General features: G+C 45.1%; 1 protein-coding gene across 1 annotated transcript in view; it reads right to left on the minus strand.

The window, feature by feature from the left end:
* LOC147112690 (33 kDa inner dynein arm light chain, axonemal-like) overlaps positions 1-22,894 on the minus strand; it is an 89,255-nt gene that overhangs the window by 13,697 nt on the left and 52,664 nt on the right. The window contains exons 4-5 of the mRNA XM_085996230.1: positions 20,323-20,501; positions 13,058-13,222 (exon numbers count right to left, since the gene is read on the minus strand). Of these exons, the coding sequence (XP_085852356.1) occupies positions 13,058-13,222; positions 20,323-20,501 (344 nt within the window). The remainder of the gene's footprint in view (positions 1-13,057; positions 13,223-20,322; positions 20,502-22,894) is intronic.

A 22,894-nucleotide genomic window follows, 5' to 3' on the forward strand; every position in this document is an offset into this window, starting at 1 on the left:
CGTTATCCTCCTTCTGGCATGCCCCTCTTGCTTTCCCACCCTCCCATCACCACAACTCCACCCTTATGCCTTCCTCATTTCACACACCCAAGAAGTGCAGCCTGCCCAGCCAGTGGTTGGCCAAGAAGAGGGAGAGGAGAATGAAGAAGAAGAAACACCATCACTTGATTTAATGCTCCCAGCCACCAGCTCCTGGAGTATAAAAGTAGGAAAGTTTTGATGCAACTTTACAGGCCATTGGTGAGACCGCACCTGGAGTACTGCGTACAGTTTTGGTCTCCATATTTAAGGAAGGATATACTTGCATTGGAAGCAGTGCAGAAAAGGTTCACTAGGTTGATTCCTGGGATGAAGGGGTTGTCGTATGACAAAAGGTTGAGCAGGTTGGGTCTATACTCATTGGAGTTTAGAAGAATGAGAGGTGATCTTATTGAAACATATAAGATTCTGAGGGGGATTGACAGGGTGGATGCTGAGAGGATGTTTTCCCTCGTGGGGGTATCTAGAACTAGGGGGCATAGTTTCAGAATAAGTGGTCACCCATTTAAGACGGAGATGAGGAGGAATTTCTTCTCTCAGAGGGTCGTGAACCTACCCCAGAGAGCTGTGGAGGCGGAGTCATTGAATATATTCAAGGCGGAGATTGACAGACATTTGAACGACAAGGGGTATGGGGAGAGAGCGGGAAAGTGGTGTTGAGGCCAAGATTGGATCAGCCATGATCTTATTGAATGGCGGAGCAGGCTTGAGGGGCCGATTGTCCTACTCCTACTCCTGTTTCTTATGTTCTTATTTAAGGTCGAACAGCAAGACCATTTGCAGTGTCCCCCACTGAAAGTCAGCTGCCTTTACCAGCCATGTTGCAGCCACAGGGGTAGCACTGCATGACATCAGTAGGATAGGCAAAGGCACACACAAGACAGTCACTAAGAGAATGCACAAGGGTGATTAGTTGATTTCTTGATTAGATATTGGATGGATAGATGGATAAAGTTGGATTGGAAAGTTTGCTTTGTGGTGGCTTTTATTTCAGCATTGTGACTAAGGGGATGCTGTGATGGTCAGTAACAGAGGGAAGGTAAGGTGTGGGGCTAATGTTGAAAGGGGAATTGGGGTTGTGGTCACTGAGACCGCAGGCGAATGATTCCATCCCGGATATCCCAGCCAGAAAGGGGCTGTCTGAGTTGCATCCTTCCTTCCGCTTCCTCCATCATATGTTTCCTGCTCTTCGGTTTCCTCCTCTTCTGTGTCTTCCTCTTTCCTCTGCGAGTGGATGCTGTAAATCTGAAAGGACAGCATAAAATGCTGGAAATACTCAGCAGGTCAGGCAGCATCTTTACCTGAGACGTGAACTCTGTTTCTGTCTCCACAGATGTTGCCTGACCTGCTGAGTATTTGCAGCATTTTCTGCCTTCTCAGAGGCCTTACTTTACCATCGAGGCCGTGCAAGTGTCCAGCTGCACTCCCTACACACTTAAAAAACTTTTAACATCTATTGCAGCAAACCACTACTTCAGTAAAATCAAACAAAAAGTCCAAAAGCTTAAATGCAAACTTACCTGAAAGATGTGTGTGTCCCTTTAAGAGCTCTGTGAGTCTGTTTGCACGCTAGGTTTACCTGGGGTGCTTAGGATCCAGCGCTGAACTCAGCGCAAGGGTCGAAGTTCGCCATGGTGACGTTAAGCTGGCGCTGCACGCCAACTGACATCACCACTTCGCCATTCTTCTTTGCAGGGCAATACCTCTTAACGGCAGCAGTACCAAGCCTACGAAAATAGAGGACATCGCGGGACCTGCCACCAGCTGCTGAAAGAGTGGCAGCCGCCCTCTTTTTGCCATTTTTTGCTGATAACGGGTGCCGTTAAGCCCCTGAATTTGTAGCCTTCTGTTTTCTATCCCTTAGCCAATTTTGTATCCATGCTGCTGCTGCCCCTTTATCCCATGGGCTTCAATTTTGCTAACAAGGCTATTATGTGGTACTTTATCAAACACCTTTTGAAAGTCAATATACACAACATCAACTACACTGCCCTCATCCACACTCTCTGTTACCTCATCAAAAAACTTAGCCAAGTTAGTGAAACACGATTTGCTCTTAACAAATCCGTGCTGGCTCTCCTTTATTAGTCCAAACTTGTCCAAGTGGCTGTTAATTTTCTCCCGTATTATTGTTTCTAAAAGCTTCCCCACCACCGACGTTAAACTACCTGACCTGTAATTGCCAGGTTTATCCTTCTCTTTTTTGAACAAGTTTGTAACTATTTAGATGAATTCATAATGAGTCAAGAAAGGCAGGTGCGATTACAGGCATTAAGAACACACCCGTGCTTATCCAGTATCTGCTTTTACAAATCCAGATAGACCTAACTGGGCATGTCAGATTAATCCTGTCATGGGCATCTCGGTTTCACAAGAGAGGCTGTCACTGAGCTATGCCACCTCTTCAAGGGTGATCTACAGACAACTTCAACAGTAGGCACAATCCTGTGAAGGCCATCGCTGCATCAAACTTTTATGCAACTAGATTCTTCTAAGCCACTGCAGGTGACATATGCCAAATCAGTCAGTCAGCTGTTTATAGTCCATTAAACCAAGTGACAGAGGCCACATTTTAAAGGGGGAACCTCTTCATCACTTTCCCTGTAGAAATGAGGCATCAGCTTCACAGCAGACAGATCTTTTACAGGATTTCAGGGTACCAAAGAGGTTAGGGTATCATAAATGGCACCCATGTGACCATTAACTCCATGGCTTACATGAACTGAAAGAGACTGACCACAGAAATATAATAGAAGGAAATGCCCATTTTTATAGAAACATCCATGATGCCTTAAATTTGTGCCTGATTTATTTGAAAGCACAGAGATACTTGACAAATGGCTGCTGGAGACCAGGGCTACCCTTATGGTAGCATTCACTACAACACAACAACCAGTGATCCGATTTTTGAATTTTCCACAGGTCATGTACAAAGTGCCCACATAAAAAGAGCGTGCTACAAAAACACAAAGAGCATTTTGAACGCTATGAAACCGAAGTCAGCAAGATCTTTGAGGAAAAGGAAGTTTATAGTTATTTACATAACTTTTTTTTTTACTAATCTAGCCAATAGAATTATTGGCTTTCATTCACATCATTTTTGCCTAGCACTTCTTTCCTTCTCTCTTCACAGTCTTAGCAAAGGCAGACCAATATTTCCAATTCATTTTGAACCTTTATAAATGCTGAAACAATATTTAGGGCTGGATTTTGCCGGTGCTCAGAGGGCAGGTTTGGAGGCGGCTCCGCTGTCAAAATAGCAAAGATTGACAGCGAGTAGGAAACATAGAAACATAGAAGATAGGAGCAGGAGTAGGCCATTCGGCCCCTCGAGCCTGCTCTGCCATTCAATGAGATCATGGCTGATCATCCAAATTCAGTACCCTGTCCCTGCCTTCTCCCCATATTCCTTGATCCCTTTAGCCTTAAGAAATATATCCAACTCTTTCTTGAATATATTTAATGAACTGGCCTCCACCGCCCTCTGTGGCAGAAAATTCCACAGGTTCACCACACTCTGGGTGAAGAAATTCCTCCTCATTTCAGTCCTAAATGGCTTACCCCTTATCCTTAGACTATGACCCCTGGTTCTGGACTCCCCGGCCATCAGAAACATCCTTCCTGCATCTAGTCTGTCCAGGCCTGACAGAATTTTATAGGTTTCGATGAGATCCCCTCTCAATCTTCTAAACTCCAGTGAGTATAAGTCCAATCGACACAATCTCTCCTCATACGTCATTCCTGCCATCCAAGGTATCAGCCTGGTGAATCTTCGCTGCACTCCCTCCATGGCAAGAACGTCCTTCCTCAGGTAAGGCGACCAAAACTGCACACAATACTCAAGGTGCGGTCTCACCAAGGCCCTGTACAACTGTAGCAAGACATCCTTGTTCCTGTACTCGAACCCTCTTGCTACGAAGGCCAACATACCATTTGCCTTCTTAACCGCCTGCTGCACCTGCATGCTTACCTTCAGCGATTGGTGCACAAGAACACCCAGGTCTCTTTGCACTTCCCCTTCTCCCAATCTATTGCCATTCAAATAATAATCTGCCTTCCTGTTTTTGCCACCAAAGTGGATAACCTCACATTTATCCACATTATAGTGCATTTGCCATGTTTCTGCCCAATCACCCAACCTGTCCAAATTGTACTGGAGTTTCACGACATCCTCCTCACAGCATACCCTCCCACCCAGCTTTGTGTCGTCTGCAAATTTGGAGATATTACATCCAATTCCCTCGTCCAGATCATTAATATATATTATGAACAGCTGGGATCCTAGGGCCGATCCTTGCGCTACCCCACTAGTCACTGCCTGCCACTCGGAAAACGACCCATTTATTCCAACTCTTTGCTTTCTGTCCGCCAACCAGTTCTCTATCCAGGTCAATACCTTGCCCCCAATCCCATGTGCCTTAATTTTGCACGCTAATCTCTTATGTGAGACCTTATCGAAAGCCTTCTGAAAGTCCAAATACACCACATCCACTGGTTCTCCCTTATCTATTTTACCAGTTATATCCTCAAAAAATTCCAGTAGATTAGTCAAGCATGATTTACCTTTTGTAAATCCATGTTGACTTTGTCCGATCCTGTCACTGCTTTCCAAGTGCTCTGCTATTACATCTTTTATAATGGACTCTAGCATTTTCCCCACTACCGATGTCAGGCTTACCGATCTATAATTCCCCGCTTTTTTTCTACCACCTTTTTTGAATAGTGGGGTAACATTAGCCACCCTCCAATCCATCGGTACTGTTCCAGAGTCTATCGAGTTCTGGAAGATGACCAGCAATGCATCTACTATATCTAGGGCCACTTCCTTAAGTACCCTGGGATGTAGATTATCAGGCCCTGGGGATTTATCGGCCTTCAGTCCCATCAATTTTCCTAACATCATTTCCCTACAAATACTGATTTCTTTCAGTTCCACCCTTTCATCAGACCCTATGTTATTCGGCATCTCTGGGAGGTTATTTGTGTCCTCGTTTGTGAAGACAGAACCAAAATATGTATTTAGTTGGTCTGCCATTTCTTTGCTCCCCATTATAAATTCCCCTGATTCTGACTGCAAGGGACCTACGCTTGACTTCACCAATCTTTTTCTCGCTGCTCACGATGCGGTCTCCTCTACATTGGGGAGACCAAATGCAGATTGGGCGACCGCTTTGCGGAACACCTCCGTTCAGTCCGTACGGGTGACCCTGAGCTTCCGGTTGCCTGTCACTTTAATTCACCGCTTCACTCCAACTCGGATCCCTCTGTCCTCGGGCTATTGCATTGTTCCAATGAAACTCAACGTAAGCTCGAGGAACAGCACCTCATCTTTCGATTGGGCACTTTGCAGTCTGCCGGACTCAACGGTGAGTTCAACAATTTCAGATAATTATCCCTGCCCCCATTTTTCATGTCGTATGATTTTTGCCATTCCCATTTGCAACATTTTATCTTTCCAGCCTCTTACAAAAGTACAGGATGTTCTTTCTATTTCTTCCTCCCCTCCTAACCCCCCCCCCCCCTGTCTCTGCACCTGCTTAATATCTGTTACATCTCCAGCTTTTTCCAGTTCTGATGAAGGGTCCCAGACCTGAAACGTTAACTCAGTTTCTCTCTCCATGGATGCTGCCTGGCCTGCTGAGTATTTCCAGCATTTTCTGTTATTATTTTTTTTTTTCTCTTCACATATCTATAAAAGCTTTTACAGTCAGTTTTTATGTTCCCTGAAAGCTTACTCTCATATTCTATTTTCCCTTTCTTAATTAATCCCTTTGTCCTCCTTTGTTGAATCCTAAACTGCTCCCAATCCTCAGGATTATTGCTTTTTCTGGCCAATTTATATGTCCTCTCTTTGGATCTTATGCTATCCCTAATTTCCCTTGTTAGCCACGGCTGAGTCACCTTTTTTGTTTTATTTTTATGCCAAACTGGGATGAACAAATTCTGTAGCTCATCCATTCGGTCTTTGAATGTTTGCCATTGCCTATCCACTGTCAACCCTTTGAGTGCCATTCCCGAATCAATCCTACCCAACTCGCTCCTCAGACCATCGTAGTTTCCTTTATTTAAATTGAGGACCCTAGTCTCTGATTCAACTACTTCATTCTCCATCTTAATGAAGAATTCGATCATATTATGATCGCTCCGACCCAAGGGGCCTCGTACAACAAGATTGCTAATTAATCCTTTCTCGTTACATAATACCCAGCCTAAGATGGCCTGATCTCTGGTTGGTTCCTCGACATATTGGTCCAGGAAACCATCCCGTAAACACTCCAGGAATTCCTCCTCCACAGTATTGTTACTAATTTGGTTGGCCCAATCTATATGTAGATTAAAGTCACCCATGATGACTGCTGTGCCCTTATTGCACGCTTCTTTAATTTCCCTTTTAATGCCATCCCCAACCTCCGCCTTACTGTTTGGAGGTCTATATACCACTCCCACTAATGTTTTTTTCCCCTTAGTATTCCTCAATTCTACCCATACAGATTCCACATCATCAGAGCTAATATCCTTCATTACCATTGTGTTAATCCCTTCTTTAACCAGTAATGCTACCCCACCTCCCTTTCCTTTTTGCCTACCTTTCCTGAATATCGAATACCCCTGAATGTTGAGTTCCCAGTCTTGGCCATCCCTGAGCCACGTTTCCGTAATCCCAACCAAATCATATTCGTTTACCTCTATTTGCGCAGCCAATTCATCCACCTTATTACAAATGCTCCTCGCATTAAGACACAAAGCCTTCAGGCTTGTTAATTTTACGCTCTTAGACCTATTAGAATTATTATTTACCGTGGCCATGTTTGATTTAAACCGTTGATTTCTCTGACTGCCACTTTTGTTTTTCTCCTTCCTATCTTTTGCTTTTATCCTTGTTTCCCTTTCCTCTGTCTCCCTGCTCAGGTTCCCAACCCCCTGCCATTTTAGTTTAAACCCTCCCCCACAGCACTAGCAAACACTCCCCCTAGGACATCGGTTCCAGCCCTGCCCAGGTGCAAACCGTCCGGTTTGACGTGGTCCCACCTCCCCCAGGACCGGTTCCAATGTCCCAGGAACTTGAATCCCTACCCCTGGCACCATTCCTCCAGCCACGTATTCAGCTGAAGTATCCTTCTATTTCTACTCTGACTAGCACGTGGCACTGGTAGCAATCCTGAGATTACTACCTTTGAGGTCCTGTTTTTTAATTTATCTCCTAACTCCCTATATTCCGCTTTTAGGATCTCATCCCGCTTTTTACCTATATCGTTGGTGCCTATATGCACCACGACAACTGGCTGTTCACCCTCCCCTTCCAAGATGTTCTGCAGCCGCTCGGAGACATCCTTGACCCTTGCACCAGGGAGGCAACACACCATCCTGGAGTCTCGTTTGCGGCCGCAGAAAGGCCTATCTATTCCCCTTACAATTGAATCCCCTATTACTATAGCTCTACCCCTCTTTTTCCTCCCATTCTGTGCAGCAGAGCCACCCCTGGTGCCAGGAAGTTGGCTGCTGCTGCCTTCCTCTGATAAGCCATCCCCCCCCAACAGTACTCAAAGTGGTGTATCTGTTGGAGAGGGGGATGGCCACAGGGGACCCCTGCACTACCTGCCTGCACCTAGTACTCTGCCTGTTGGTCACCCGTTCCCTTTCTTCCTGTCCAACCTCTACCTGTGGTGTGTCCAACTCCATTATTGTGATGCCCTGAGCATCGTGAACGCTCCAGTATGCATCCAATCGCAGCTCCAGTGCCGCAATGCAGCCTGTCAGTAGTTGCTGCTGGATGCACTTCCTGCACATGTAGTTGTCAGGGACACAGGAAGTGTCCGAGTTCCCACATACTGCAGGAGGAGCATACAACAGGGCCGGGCTCTCCTGCCATGACTTACCCTTTAATTAATTGAATTTAAATTAAATCAATCAATCCCACTAATTACACTACAGTTAACTGGTTTACCAACAGTCCCCGCTGCACCAGGGAGACCTTAGTAACAATAAACCAGAGTTAAAGTTTTAAAAAGAGAGAAATACTCACCAACCAATCACTTACCTGCTTCCTGGTGACGTCACACTTTGATTACTTTTTACCTCTCTCCCCCAATGTTGAATTGGTCGGGCCTCATTCACTGCCGCCGGTTTTAAACTGCCGCCGGTCGCTGCTCCCACACAGGTCCGATGTTCTGGTCGGGCCTCGCTGCTGCTGCTGCCGGTTTTAAACTGCCGCCGGTCGCTGCTCCCACACAGGTCCGATGTTCTGGTCGGGCCTCGCTGCTGCTGCCGCCGGATTTAAACTGCCGCTGCTTCCACACAGGTCCGATGTTCTGGTCGGGCCTCGCTGCTGCTGCCGCTGGTTTTAAACTGCCGCTGTCAACCCGCCTCCACGCGAGTCTCCCAGGTGCCGGGTCTGTCAGCAGAGAACTGACCCGACACCAAGCGGCGGGAGAGACAACTGAGATCATTAAATGGCTTGTTAACAGCCAATTTAATGGTATTTTGAGGCTTCCTTCCAAATTTATCTGCACCCTCACGGGTTACCCACTGCTCGGGAAACACGCCAGCTCACCCTGGTGTGAGTTGAGTCTGCTCTGATGTCTCTGATAAGCTGACAGCTGCAGAAGTGGTGTAAAGGATACCATGTTGCAGATGGTCAGTTCAGAGCACAGAAACTGTTGGTTACTGCATTTGTAAGACATATAAAGATTTCTTTAGCTTGCAGGTGTTTAGAACCAACTGCATGTCCAGTGCCACCTCATTGGAACAACCTCTCTTACCATTGACAGATCGCTTCTGTCATCTCACCTGCAGCTGACATATATTGCAGCAACATTGGTGCCCTAGAAACTATCTCACCTTGCTCCTCTGATTCCTTCCACGCTCAGCCCCAACACCAACACCACCAGGCACACCAGCAGCACCAATAACAACACCAACCTTCTCCGCCATCACCTGATGCTGCACAGGACACAGGGCATCAGCCCCTGATAACATTGTTGCCCGGGAGGCCAGTGATGGCATCACCATGGCCAGATTTACTTCACTTGACACTGTAAACCCTGGCTGCCACATGATGCGCCAGGTTGACACCATCCTGCACCAGCACCGTAAAACATCCCTTGAAAGTCCAAGCCATTCCATGCACACTCATCACTGTAGCAGGGGGTGGGGTGAAGTTATGTCTCAACATTCACTGGAACTCAGTAAGACAATTCTCAAGGTGCGCACATATCTGTCCAATAAGGGGCAGTGTTGAAAATATAGATGTCACTGTATGACAACACATTACCAGAAACTTCACAAGGACATTGGCTAAACCTCTCAAGTGCCTACCCTTGTGTGTTGTTAGTTGGTATGCTTGCAGTAGGTTGGGTGTGAGTGTGAGGGGTGGCTAGTGAGATAGGGAAGTGATAATGTAGATAAAGAGGGATGGATGCAGGTGCTAGGTAAGTTGGTGTGAGTAAGGATGTGCAGGAGAAGGGTATGGAAGGCAGAGTGATGGGGATGTGTTGAGTGGCACAGCAGAGTGAGTTTGAGTGTGACTTTGCAGTAACATTTTGTGATCCACTGAGATCATTGAAAGGTTGGTGCCACTGCAGCCAGGGACCCCTGACGACATCCCTGCTTTTGCCCTCCTGTGCAATGTGCAACCAGGCTGCGCTGGTGTCCTGGGGAGGTCTCTTCTGCCCTTGGAAGGGAAGAGGACCTTATGGAGGGAGTCACTGGAGAGCCTTGGTGCAACCATCCAATTTTTTGCAGTGCTTGTCAGTGTTTGCAGCACCTCAATGCTGTCAAACACTGACAGAACAACTGTCAAACTCAATGTGGCTGTGGTCCCTTTGGAAACCGGCTGATGACACGTCATCAAATGACATCATCAGACCCGCTTCCTGTTAATTGGCCGGGAAGCCCGCAGAGCGGGCTTAACAAGGCCAGTCAAGGGAAAATCCCTTTGACAGAGCGGCTGCAGCCGGGAGCAGGAGGAGGACCGGAACCCGGAAACCAGCTATCCCGCCACCTCCCAACACCGCAGAGAAAATCCAGCCCTTAGTATCTGTTCAGACATTTACCTTTAAGTGGGCACATTCCTTTCAATGTGAGCTGTTAGTCAGATTTTTCACATGCGCCATTAAGCTTAGCTGCTAGCACAAAGCCCCCCTTCAATAGGGAAAGTGATGAATGTGTTCCCATCTTGCAAACAGATTATCTGTCACTTATTTTTTTTAATATATTACAAATCTTATTTTGGGCATTAGGAATTTCAGTTACTGAGGAAAAAAATGGCATTCAAAATTTTTTCCGAAAGTGCTTGAACGATTTCATTGGCTCACCTCTTTTTATTGGTAGGCTCTCCTGACTGATCAATTATTTTCCTTCGTGCAGTCTCATTGATATATTGCCTAAATCATCAGTTCTCATTTTTTAAAATTAATTCTCAGGATATAGGCGTTGCTAGCAGGGCCAGCATTTATTGCCCTTCCCTCATTGCCCTTGAGAATGTGGTGGTGCGCCTTCTTCTTGAACCGCTACGGTTAGATAGGGAGTTCCAGGATTTTAACCCAGCGATGAAGAAGGATATGTGTCCTAAACTGGATGATGTGGGCCTTGGAGGTGATGGTGTTCTCATGCACCTGCTGCCCTTGTCCTTCTTGGCGTTGGAGATTACGGGTTGGGAAGTGCTGCCGAAGAAGCCTTGGGGAATTGCTGAAGTGCATCTTGTAGATAATACACACTACAGCCACGATGCGCTGTGGTGGAGGGAATGGATATTTAAGGTGGTGGATGGGGTGCCAATCAAGTGGGCTGTTTGTCATGGATATTGTCGAGCTTCTTGAGTCTTGTTGCAGTTGCACCCATCCAGGCAAGTGAAGAGTATTCCAACACATTCTTGATTTGCTGCTGTTTTACTTTGAGCCAATCAACATTGTGTGATAGCAAAAGTCTGACATTGCATCATACACAGGAAGAATGCATATACACATATGCATTTTTAATATATAATAGATAGACTTGAACATTGGGAGGTGAGTTTCCAATGAACAAATTAAAGTACCTTCAACATTTATATAGTGGCTTTTACAAAATAATATCCCATGGTGCTTCACAAGTAGGGGTAGGGAAACCGAATGCCAAGCCAGCAAGATAGAGATTTCACGGTGATCAAAAGCTTGGTCAAAGGAATGGGTTTTGAAAAGGTTTTTAAAGGAAGAAAGAGAGGTGGACCTGTAGTGTATGTACCTTTAAGGGGAGAACTACTTTTTACAGCTCCTGTATACTGTAGTACTGGCAGTGACCACACCTGTATATAACCCTGAGTAGGGATCTGTACAGTTAGTTTTAGAGTAACCCTCATCCAGTAAACACCTGTTGATTGTTCCCTGCAGTCTCTTGTCTAATTATTGAAGGACACACAACATCAAGATACACGGATCTAACAAGACCAATTTAGGATGGCACTTCAAAGAGTAGGACCAATGCAGCTGAATACTCTTCTACCAGTGGTGGAGCAAAGGGAGGGGGGAATGCATGGAAGGCTTGAATCAGTGTTCAGGAGGGATATTGGACTGGAAGAGATTGCAGAGATAGGGATTTATAAACAAAGACAAGGATGCTTCAGAATAAAATACATGGCACCTTTCCCAGCTGCGTAGGTTTTAAAAATCCTCCTATGCTTTTGAGGAGAAATGCAAGATTCAAGCCTTGGACACAATCCTGAATATCTCAGTGCAAGCGGAACCCTTAATTCTTCCTTAGCTGATGTCAGTAATCAGCAGAGTCAGTGAGGATCTGCACCAAAAGAATTTGAATAGCATCCTTATACTTGCTGATAAAGGGCAGACATTAGTTCTAAATAAATTCATGCTGGGTGCACAGCATGTGACATAAAACACCTATTAGTGGATATTTCAGTATTACACAACTCAAGCAGCTTTCACAACATTACAGAGTTTCTGTGGTTTCCACAACCTCCGGTGGTGGGAAAATTATTGGTAAAAATTCTGAGGGATAGGGTAAATCTTCATTTAGAAAGACACGGATTAATCAAGGACAGTCAGCATGGATTTGTTAAGGGAAAGTCTTGTCTGACTAACTTGATTGAATTTTTTGCGGTCGTAACAAGGAGGGTCTATGAGGGTAGTGCATTTGATGTAGTCTATATGGATTTTAGCAAGGCTTTTGAGAAGGTCCCGCAAGGCAGACTGGTCACGAAAGTAAAAGCACATGGGATCCAAGGCAAAGTGGCAAGTTGGATCCAAAATTGGCTCAGAGGCAAGAAACAAAGGGTAATGGTCGAAGGGTGTTTTTGTGACTGGAAGGCTGTTCCAGTGGGGTTCCACAGGGCTCAGTACTGGGTCCTTTGCTTTTTCTGGTATATATCAATGATTTGGACTTGAATGTAGGAAGTATGATTAAGAAGTTTGTAGGTGATACAAAAATTGGCTGTGCGGTTGATAATGAAGAAGAAAGCTGCAGACTGTAGGAAGATATCAATGGTCTGGTCAAGTGGGCAGAACAGTGGCAAATGGTATTCAATCTGGAGAAGTGTGAGGTAATGCATTTGGGGAGGGCTAACAAGGCAAGGGAATACACAATAAATGGTAGGACACTGAGAAGTACAGAAGATCAGAGGGACCTTGGAGTGTACGTCCACAGATCCCTGGGGGCATAGATTTAAAGTAATTGGTCGGAGGTTTAGAGGGGATTTAAGGAGAAAGTTTTTCACCCAGAGAGTGGTGGGGGTCTGGAACTCACTGCCTGAAAGGGTGGTAGAGGCAGAGACCCTCGTCACATTTAAAAAGTACTTGGATATGCTCTTGAGGTGCCATAACCTACAAGGCTACGGACCAAGTGCTGGAAAGTAGGATTAGGGTAGATAGCTCTTTGTCGGCTGGCATGGACATGATGGGCCAAATGGCCTCCTTCTGTGCTGTAAATTTCTATGATTCTATGAAATGCAATGAAGAAACCTTAAAATTTGACCCAGAGTTTTTCAAGGGCTCCTGAGCAATATCAAATTTTGAGTTTGCTACTTTACCTTCAGTTGTTGGTTGGTCTTTTTAAAGACAAGAGCTTCCTCTGAATGTCTCTTGTCATCCAGCTCTTTCCTCTCAGCAGATCGTTTCTCAGCTGCTTCATATTTAGCTTTAAGTTCACTAAGTTCATTTTGAAGATTGCTTTTTTCTTGGTTAAGTGTATCGATCTATTAGAAGAGAAAGAAGATTAAAAGATCTTCCAGGTTTTGATCAGGAAATTTGTAAAGAAAAAATCACATTTATACTACAAGAATCAATAAAAAAATACAAATGAGAGTTCAGCAATCACAATAATACTAGTCTCAGGACTCCCAACATCTTTAGAGTCATAGAGTCATAGAGTTATACAGCACGGATAGAGGCCCTTCGGCCCATCGTGTCCGCGCCGGCCATCAAGCCCTGTCTAATCTAATCCCATATTCCAGCATTTGGTCCATAGCCTTGTATGCTATGGCATTTCAAGTGCTCATCCAAATGCTTCTTAAATGTTGCGAGGGTTCCTGCCTCCACAACCCTTTCAGGCAGTGAGTTCCAGACTCCAACCACCCTCTGGGTGAAAAAGTCCTTTCTCAAATCCCCTCTAAACCTCCCGCCCTTTACCTTGAATCTATGCCCCCTAGTTATTGACCCTTCTACTAAGGGAAAAAGCTCCTCAGTATCCATCCTATCTATGCCCCTCATAATTTTGTACACCTCAATCATGTCCCCCCTCAGCCTCCTCTGCTCCAAGGAAAACAAACCCAATCTGCCCAGTCTCTCTTCATAGCTGAAGCGCTCCAGCCCTGGTAACATCCTGGTGAATCTCCTCTGCACCCTCTCCAAAGCGTTCACATCCTTCCTGTAGTGTGGCGACCAGAACTGCACACAGTATTCCAGCTGTGGCCTAACCAGTGTTTTATACAGCTCCATCATAACCTCCTTGCTCTTATATTCTATGCCTCGGCTAATGAAGGCAAGTATCCCATATGCCTTTTTTACCACCTTATCCACCTGTTCCGCCGCCTTCAGGGATCTGTGTACTTGCACACCCAGATCCCTCTGACCCTCCGTCTTGCCTAGGGTCTTACCATTCATTGTGTATTCCCTTGCCTTGTTAGTCCCCCCAAAGTGCATCACCTCGCACTTTTCCGGGTTAAATTCCATTTGCCACTGTTCCGCCCATCTGACCAACCCATCTATATCGTCCTGCAGACTGAGGCTACCCTCCTCGCTATTTACCACCCTACCAATTTTTGTATCATCCGCGAACTTACTGATCATACCTTTTACATTCATATCCAAGTCATTAATGTAGACCACAAACAGCAAGGGACCCAGCACCGATCCCTGTGGTACCCCACTGGCCACAGGCTTCCAGTCACAAAAACAACCTTCGACCATCACCCTCTGCCTTCTGCCACTAAGCCAGTTTTGTATCCAATGTGCCAAGGCACCCTGGATTCCATGGGCTCTTACCTTCTTGACCAGTCTCCTGTGCGGGACTTTATCGAAGGCCTTACTGAAATCCACGTATACCACATCCACTGCGTTACCCTCATCCACACACCTAGTCACCCCCTCAAAAAATTCAATCAAATTAGTCAGACATGATCTTCCCTTGACAAAGCCATGTTGACTATCCCTGATTAATCCTTGCCTCTCCAAGTGGAGACTAATTTTGTCCCTCAGAATTTTTTCCAATAATTTTCCTACCACTGATGTTAGGCTCACTGGCCTGTAGTTCCCCGGTTTTTCCCTACTTCCCTTCTTGAATAATGGTACTACATTAGCGGTTCTCCAGTCCTCTGGCACATCCCCTGTGGCCAGAGAGGTCCTGAATATATGTGTTAGAGCCCCCGCAATCTCTTCCTTTGCCTCACACAGCAGCCTGGGATACATTTCGTCCGGGCCTGGGGATTTATCCATTTTTAGGCCTGCTAAAACCGCCAATACCTCCTCCCTCTCGATGTTAATATGTTCGAGCATATCACAGTCCCCCCGCCCTATTTCTATGTCTACATCGTCCTTCTCCATAGTGAAAACAGATGCAAAAAATTCATTTAGAACCCCTCCTACATCTTCTGGCTCCACACACAGATTGCCACTTTTGTCCCTAATGGGCCCTATTTTTTCCCTAGTTATCCTCTTACCCTTAATATACTTATAAAACATCTTAGGATTTTCCTTTATTTTGCTCGCCAGTGTTATTTCATGGCCCCTGCTTGATCTCCTAATTTCTTTTTTAAGTATCCCCCTGCACTTTTTGTACTCCCCTAGGGCTTCCTCCATCTTTAGCCTTTTGTATCTGCCAAAAGCCCTCCTTTTTTTCCTAATCCATTCTCGTATATCCCCTGACATCCAAGGTTCCCTGTGGTCTTTGGAACCACCCTTGACCTTTACGGGAACATGTTGCCATTGTATGATCTCAATCTCCCTTCTGAAAGCCTCCCATTGCTCCGATGCGGATTTTCCTACAAGTAGCTGATCCCAGTCCATTTTGGCCAGATCCTGCCTTATCCTATTAAAATCGGCCTTCCCCCAATTTAGAACCTTTATTTCCGGCCCATCCCTGTCCTTTTGCATGACCACCTTAAATCTCACCATATTATGGTCACTGTCACCAAAGTGCTCACCTACTAGCACTTTTTCCACTTGGCCGGCCACATTCCCTAGAATTAGGTCCAGTACCGCCCCCTCTCTTGTAGGACTTTCTACATGCTGGCTCAAAAAGCTCTCCTGGATGCACTTTAAGAATTCTACACCCTCTGAGCCTTTCACACTCTGACTATCCCAGTTAATATTGGGGAAGTTGAAATCCCCCATTATTATTACCCTATTATTTGCACATTTCTCTGAGATTTGCCTACATATCTGTTCCTCTATCTCCCCCTGACTGTTTGGAGGCCTATAGTACACTCCCAGCAAAGTGCTTGCCCCCTTTTTGTTTTTAAGCTCCACCCATATGGCCTCATTAGAGGAACCTGCTAATATATCATCGCTCCTTACTGCAGTAATTGACTCCTTAATTAATATTGCGACACCCTCTCCTCTTATACCTCCCCCTCTGTCTCGCCTGAAGATTCTGTACCCCGGAATATTGAGCTGCCAGTCTTGCCCCTCCCTCAACCATGTCTCCGTGATAGCAACAATATCATACTCCCATGTGTTTATCAACACCTTCAGTTCATCCACCTTATTTGCAAGACTCCTTGCATTAAAATAGATGCCATCCAGCCTTGCCCTTATATATTTGCCCTGTCTACCAAGCTGACTTGTTTTTTTCTCTATAATTGGCAGCACATCACCCCCTATTTCAGCTCCCCTCTGTATCCCATCCCCCTGCCAAGTTAGTTTAAACCCCCCCCCAACAGTGCTAGCATACCTCCCCGCAAGGATACTTGTCCCGCTCTGGTTCAGGTGCAACCCGTCCGACTTGTACAAGTCCCACCTTTCCCAGAAGCAGGCCCAGTGATCCAGGAAAGTAAAACCCTCCCTCCTACACCAACTCTTTAGCCACGCATTCATCTGCTCTATCCTCCTATTCCTATACTCACTAGCACGTGGCACTGGGAGTAATCCAGAGATTACAACCTTTGAGGTCCTGCTCTTTAATCTGTTACCTAGCTCCCTAAATTCTTTCTCTGCTACTCTGCACACTCAACTACTAATACTTTAGGTATTATGAGCTAGGCAGTATGCAATCCATAGATTTCACAAGAATTCCCCACCAGTACTTGCCTTTGAGTGGAGACTTTTCACCAGTAAAATTCTACTGTTCAGTCAGAAATACAGAGGATTCCCGTTATACTGATCAGCCACTTATAATGATCAAAACTATCTTTTCAAAATTACGACCCATCTGACACTATGGGCTGAATATTAGCTCTGAGGCGGGGAGGGAGCAGGGTGCGGCAGTGCTGTTTTGAGGTCGGGAAACCCAGAAGAACGGGTTTTCCTCAAGTCCTGCCGAATTTAACAGCAGGACTTGATTAACAATTTTTGTCTCTGTTTCCCGGCTGCAGCCAACCAGATTGAGAGGCTGTCTGGCTGACAGGCAGGTAGGCCTTCAGCACCAGGCCGCAGCCAGGGCGCAGTGAGGAGGGAGGGAGGGATTGGAGACCTCGGGGGTGATTGGAAGGGTCGGTGTGGAAGAAATCGGAAGGGCCTCAGTGGTGGGGGGTGGTCGGGGAGATCGGAAGGCTCAGTGGTGGAGGAGGTCAGAGGCCTCATGGGGGAGATCAGAAGAGTCGGGGAAGATCGGAAGGGTTGGGGGGAGGTCGGAAGGGCCGGTGGTGGTAGGGGAGATCAGAAGCCTCGGGGGGAGATTGGAAAGGCCTTGGGGGGAGATCGAAAAGGCCTCGGTGGGGGTGGGGGGGAACCAGAAGGGTCAGGGGGCTGTCCGATCGCGGGGGGTGTGTGAAACAGGTAAACTGGATCCAGCAGGTAAATGGAAAGGCACTTACCTCCTGCATCCAGCAGTCCTCGCCTCCCTTTAGCCGATGGGTTTCCCGAGGCCTGGGAAACCCAGCCAGCCAGGGTTAAATTTAAATGGTGGTTAATTCTGAGGCACGGTTTGGTTGCCCGCCCCCCATCCCGCCTCTGTTAAAACCAGAAGTAGGCGGGTTGGGGCAGGTTTCAGATTTTTTACATTTTTAAGTGCTACCCGACCCAAACCCATTCATTTTCGGGGGTTAAAAATCCCCCCCATGTTCAATGGTTTATCATGATCAGTAGAGTTAGATTGTACTGATCATTTTAAAGGCATTCCCCATTCCTGAACGCCAATTGCTAATTTTCATGATGTATCATATAAATGGGAAATGACATTACTGACTGGCCTCTAATTGTCCTTAAATAGTCCTAACTTGTTAACTGTAAAGGATCCTGAGGATAACTCAGTGACTGCACTGGTGAGCATTTCTGTTGGACATCCAACAGCACTTCAAATAGCTGAGCTGTTTTCCAGAAACCTCATTTTGGGTTGAAAGCGGTGGAATGCAAGAACACCACAAAAGTTTTACAGTGTGGAGGGAACCCCAGAGCACTGTCAGTCAAAGCATAAAGTCACTTCCAGGAACTGTAGAGAACCCTGCTCAACATGTGCATGAAGCTACTCTCAAGGAAGCCACAAACATCCCGATGGTAAATCTAGCCAGCAAGAAACCTGAAAAACAGACTTATGCAAGGGTAGCTGATTGCAGCATCTTGTAAAAGTACAAAGACCAGTATTGCGAGCAGCAACGAGGATAACAAAGGATAAGAAATAAACTGGAATCCTCAAAGCCTGTCCCCGCCAATCCGAACTATAACCTGCTCTACTGCGATCAAAGAGTATGATCACATTGTAAAGGGTATGCTGGTACTCATCAAGAAATGCCATAAGCTACTGGTGAGCCCTGATAGAGTCCACATTTGCAGTGAATCAACAGCATCAAAACAAAACCCAGCCAGTGTCCCCTGTGAAGGGAATAAACATTTTACACATGAATATCTGGACCGACAAGGGAAAGAAAAACAATATCCTCATGGTCTCACTAATTGAGACCCAACTGTCCAGCTTACAGCATTGTTAGATTGGACAGCAAAAGCAGGAGCGGAGGTGGAACGGCCTTCCTCATACATCACACGAGAAAAATCAATTCTGGCCCATCAGCAGCTGCCAACTACAGGTAAGTTCCGGGAGCAGGGTCGGATCGGACAAGAGGGGGGCCGGGCCGATCATCAGGACTGTGGCATCTGGGAGGGGCACTCCTGCTTCTCCTGGCTCCGCAGAAAGATTTTTTTTAACTTAAATTTACCTGTAGTTTGTGGCCATGGGGCCACTGAAATATCGGGCCTGCTCTGCTCATCGGGAACAAATTTTGTAGAGGTGTCCTTCAACCGGTGTTAGGACCCTCATTAACATATTTAAGGGGCCTAATGCCTGATTTAGGCATCCACCTCAAACACATAAAATATGGCCCCCATGAATTTAACAATGGGACCAACGCCTGCACGGATTGGGTGTAGGCTGTTGTACCGCTGTTGTCCCACAAACATCAAATGAATGAATGACCAGATAATCTTTTTTTGATAGTGTGCTTCAGGAAAGAATGCTGGCTGGGACGTATAAGGAGAGCTCCCTTCTGCTCTTCGAATAGATCCATGGGACTTTGTATGCCCACCCAAGTAGGCAGCTGGATCCTCAGTTTAATTCTCAACCAAAAGACAGCACTTCTTAGTCCTGTATTGAAATGTCAGCCTAGATTATGTGCTCAAGTCCATAGCGTGGCTTGAACCCACAACTTTCTGATTCAGAGGTATCAACTGGGCCAAGCTGAGTGGGTATTTGTGTTGGTGCATCAATGTACCTCAGTGGTAGCTCTCTCATAAGATTGTGGGTTCAAGCCCCACTTGCACACAAAATCTAGGCTGATACTGAGGGAGTGCTGCTGTTAGAGGTGTCACCTTTCAGATGAGACAGTAAACCAAGGCCCCATCTGGCTGTCTGGGTGGATGTAAAAGATCCCATGGCACTATTTGAAGGAGAGCAGGGGAGTTGACCCAGTATCCTGGCCAACATTTATCCCTCAAGCAACACTATCAGAAAACAATTAACTGGTCATGTATTTCATTGCTATTTATGGGACCTTGCTGTGTACAAATTGGCTGCTGCATTTGCCTACATAAGAACAGTGACTACACTTTAAAGTAATTAATTATGCAGAAATTTCAACTTTGGTGGGGGCATAAAACAGGCGGTAGAAGATCAGCCACCTGTTATACACACTGCCTGATTTTGGGGTGGTGTATAACAGGCAGCCAATCTGCTACTGCCCATTCTACACGCTCACCGAAGTTGAAAGTTCTGCCATTTGGCTGTAAAGTGATTTGGAATGTCTTGAGGATGTGAAAGATGCTATATAAATGCAGGTTCATTCTTTATTTAATCCACTGTTTAAAAGGTCGGTGAGTGCTGAGAAACATAGTGCAGTTGGAGTACCCATGTTCTACCACTCCATAATGCAGCACATTGAGAATTCACCAATGTGCTGCACCACCAAACAAAATACAAAAGTAATCAAGCCATTTATTATTCAGTTTTACACAACAATTCATATCATTTGGTGTAGATATATAAAGAAACACTGGAAATTCTGAAAAAAGCAGAAAAATGTTGGTCAACAATTGGAAGAGAAAGCTTGGCTAATGTTAACCTATTTTTCTCTTTGAGATGTGGTTAATCTCTAGTATATTTCAAGCATTGTCTGTTTTAAATTCACTCGTAGACTTTGTCGTAGCAACTTACATGCTTCCGCAGGTAAATCTTTTCTAGATCTCCTTGGAGAGCCTTCCTCAAGCCAAATGCAACACTGCTTTCATACAAGGTCTCATAGGTTGCAAGAGTCATGAGAATCTCATTACGAACTCTAAGAAGCAACAATCCACGTTCTGGACAGTTGATGGTGATCTGTCTAATGAGCTCATCTGTACAATAATTCAAATCATAAACAGCTATTACTGTCCTAAAATAGTCACAACTTCCAGCATTTTCCATTATCAATTTTAAAGTAATGTGTAAAAAAGCTAAGTGGTATCTTCACTAAACTTGCAAGTTTATGTTTTATTTAACCTTTTCTGCACAGTAACAAAATAACTCAACCTGTAGAAGCCCTTCCTGAAGTGCCATGCAAAAACAAGTGGAAATATTGACCTGATTACAACTATGGTACGATTGGGTTCATCTTTGGAATTGTGACATTTGTTTGGTTGTAAAACAGACTTTTGGAGTTGACATCCAGCCAATCAGCGGCCATTATTTTCAATATTGGTCCAACTTTCAAATAATAGCATGGAACCCAAAACAAAACGGCTAAAGTATTGTTAAGTGCCAAGAAATTATAAAGTATGGAACGGATTATATGAGATAGAAATTAGGTAATAGCAAAGTTAAAATAAAAATAGAAGATACACACATGAAGCATAACTACTTGGCTGCTAGTGGTTTTGGAACAGTACAGTTTAATCAGAGCTTTCAGGAGAGGTGGAGAAAATGGGAGAAAATTAGAGGGGGGAAAACTCCCATAAGATATTTACATTAAAACATTGGTTAAAGATGGGACAGTATAGTTCTCTTGATTGTGAGACCAAATTACAATAGTGCTGCAAAAGCTTAAAGGTAAACTAGCTTGAGATGGAAGCATATTCTGCCATATTATGGGAGGACCAAATAACTTTGATTATCGCTTCAAATCATACATTGCCGTCACAATAGACACAATATTTGCCAAGGAGATCACATCCTTACTAAAAGTGTACCAAGCCTAATTATACTTGGATTAGAATCTTCCAGACAGGCATTCTAAGTGCAATCTGGATGGCATTTTGTATATATAATAATTTCACATGCAATGCACAATGCCAATAATCCTTACAGAGCAGATTGCAATCCACCTCCCATTATTATTTGCATAAACCTACAAAGTAAACAGAAATCCAACTGCCAAATTAGTTGCAAAAATCTGTGTAGTAGCTAGAAGTCACATAAAGTTAAATTTCAATATGCTATGTAAGCCAATGCACCACAGTCGCCTATCAATTTAATTCTCTGCTCCACTCCCACTCTGATCTCTCTGTCCTCAGCCTCCTACACTTTTCCAATAAAGATCAATGTAAGCTGGAGGAACAGCACCTCATTTTTCGATTAGGCACTTTACAGCCTTCCAGACTCAACAGTGAGTTCAATAATTTCAGATCATAACCTCTGACCCATTTTTTCAGACAGCAGCTGTTATTGATTCCCCCATTCCCATTTACACCTCTTCTAGACCCATCTTTTGTTTCTTTACTTGTCCCATTACCATCATCCCTTTTCCCATTTAATCTCTCCTGCCTTCCACCCTATCACAGACCTTCCCTTTTGTTCTTTCCTCCCCTCCTCCTTTCCCTACCTCTGCATTTGCTTAAAACCCATTGGCCCAGAAATTCGGGTCGGGGGCTTCCCGCGGGTGCAAGCCCCCAACCTGCACTTATCTTGCGTGCCGGCCGTTGAGCTGTGGGCCCCCGTGGAATTCCGATCTGGGGCCTGCTCCAACTGCCGGCGCACAGCTCTTGCATATCCCAGTTAGTTCGATGCGTCCCCTGGGATCACGTGGACCATGGGGAGCCAATCGGAGCAGGGAATGCTCCATTCATAAGTTTGACAGGAAGAGCTGTCAAAACTTATAAATACTACAGGCCCCAAAACATCACTAAATCTTCAAATAATTTTTTTTTTAAATCACATTTTTTAAATAAACTATAAATTACATGAAATAACTATTTTAAACAATCATTTAAATTTTTGAAAAAATAATTATATTTTCTAACGGGGCTAAAAATAAACTTACCTTGCTTTAAAGTATTTAAAAATAATAAACCTGTGGAAAAAATGTTTTAATTTTAATTAATTCACCACTTACCTTGTAAAAAGCAGGCCTTACGCCTGCTTTTTAAATGTGTAACTTGTGCAGACTTACCCTCCCAGGAAAACCTGCAAAAAAAACTAAGTTCAATGCGCACGCGCAGCCTCTCCTGCGCACGCGTTCGACCTCTGAACCCCGTCTTTCAGGGGAACGGAAGTGCCGGTTTCCCGCGCATGCGCAGTGCATGCAGGAAACTGGCACTTCCATTGGGCCTACGGGTGAGTACCCCGTGCGTACTCACCCGTGGAGACCCGAATTTCTGGGCAATTATATCTCTAACTTTTTCCAGTTCTGATGAAAGGTCATTGACCTGAACTGTTAACTCTGTTTCTCTCTCCAAAGATGCTGCCTGACCTGCTGAGTATTACCAGCATTTTCTGTTTTTAATACAATGGGTAATGTTAGTTACACTAGGCA

This window comes from Somniosus microcephalus, chromosome 9, assembly GCF_052327205.1.
Source record: "Somniosus microcephalus isolate GS21.2 chromosome 9, FLI_Smic_1.0, whole genome shotgun sequence".
Classification (NCBI taxonomy): Eukaryota; Metazoa; Chordata; class Chondrichthyes; order Squaliformes; family Somniosidae; genus Somniosus; species Somniosus microcephalus.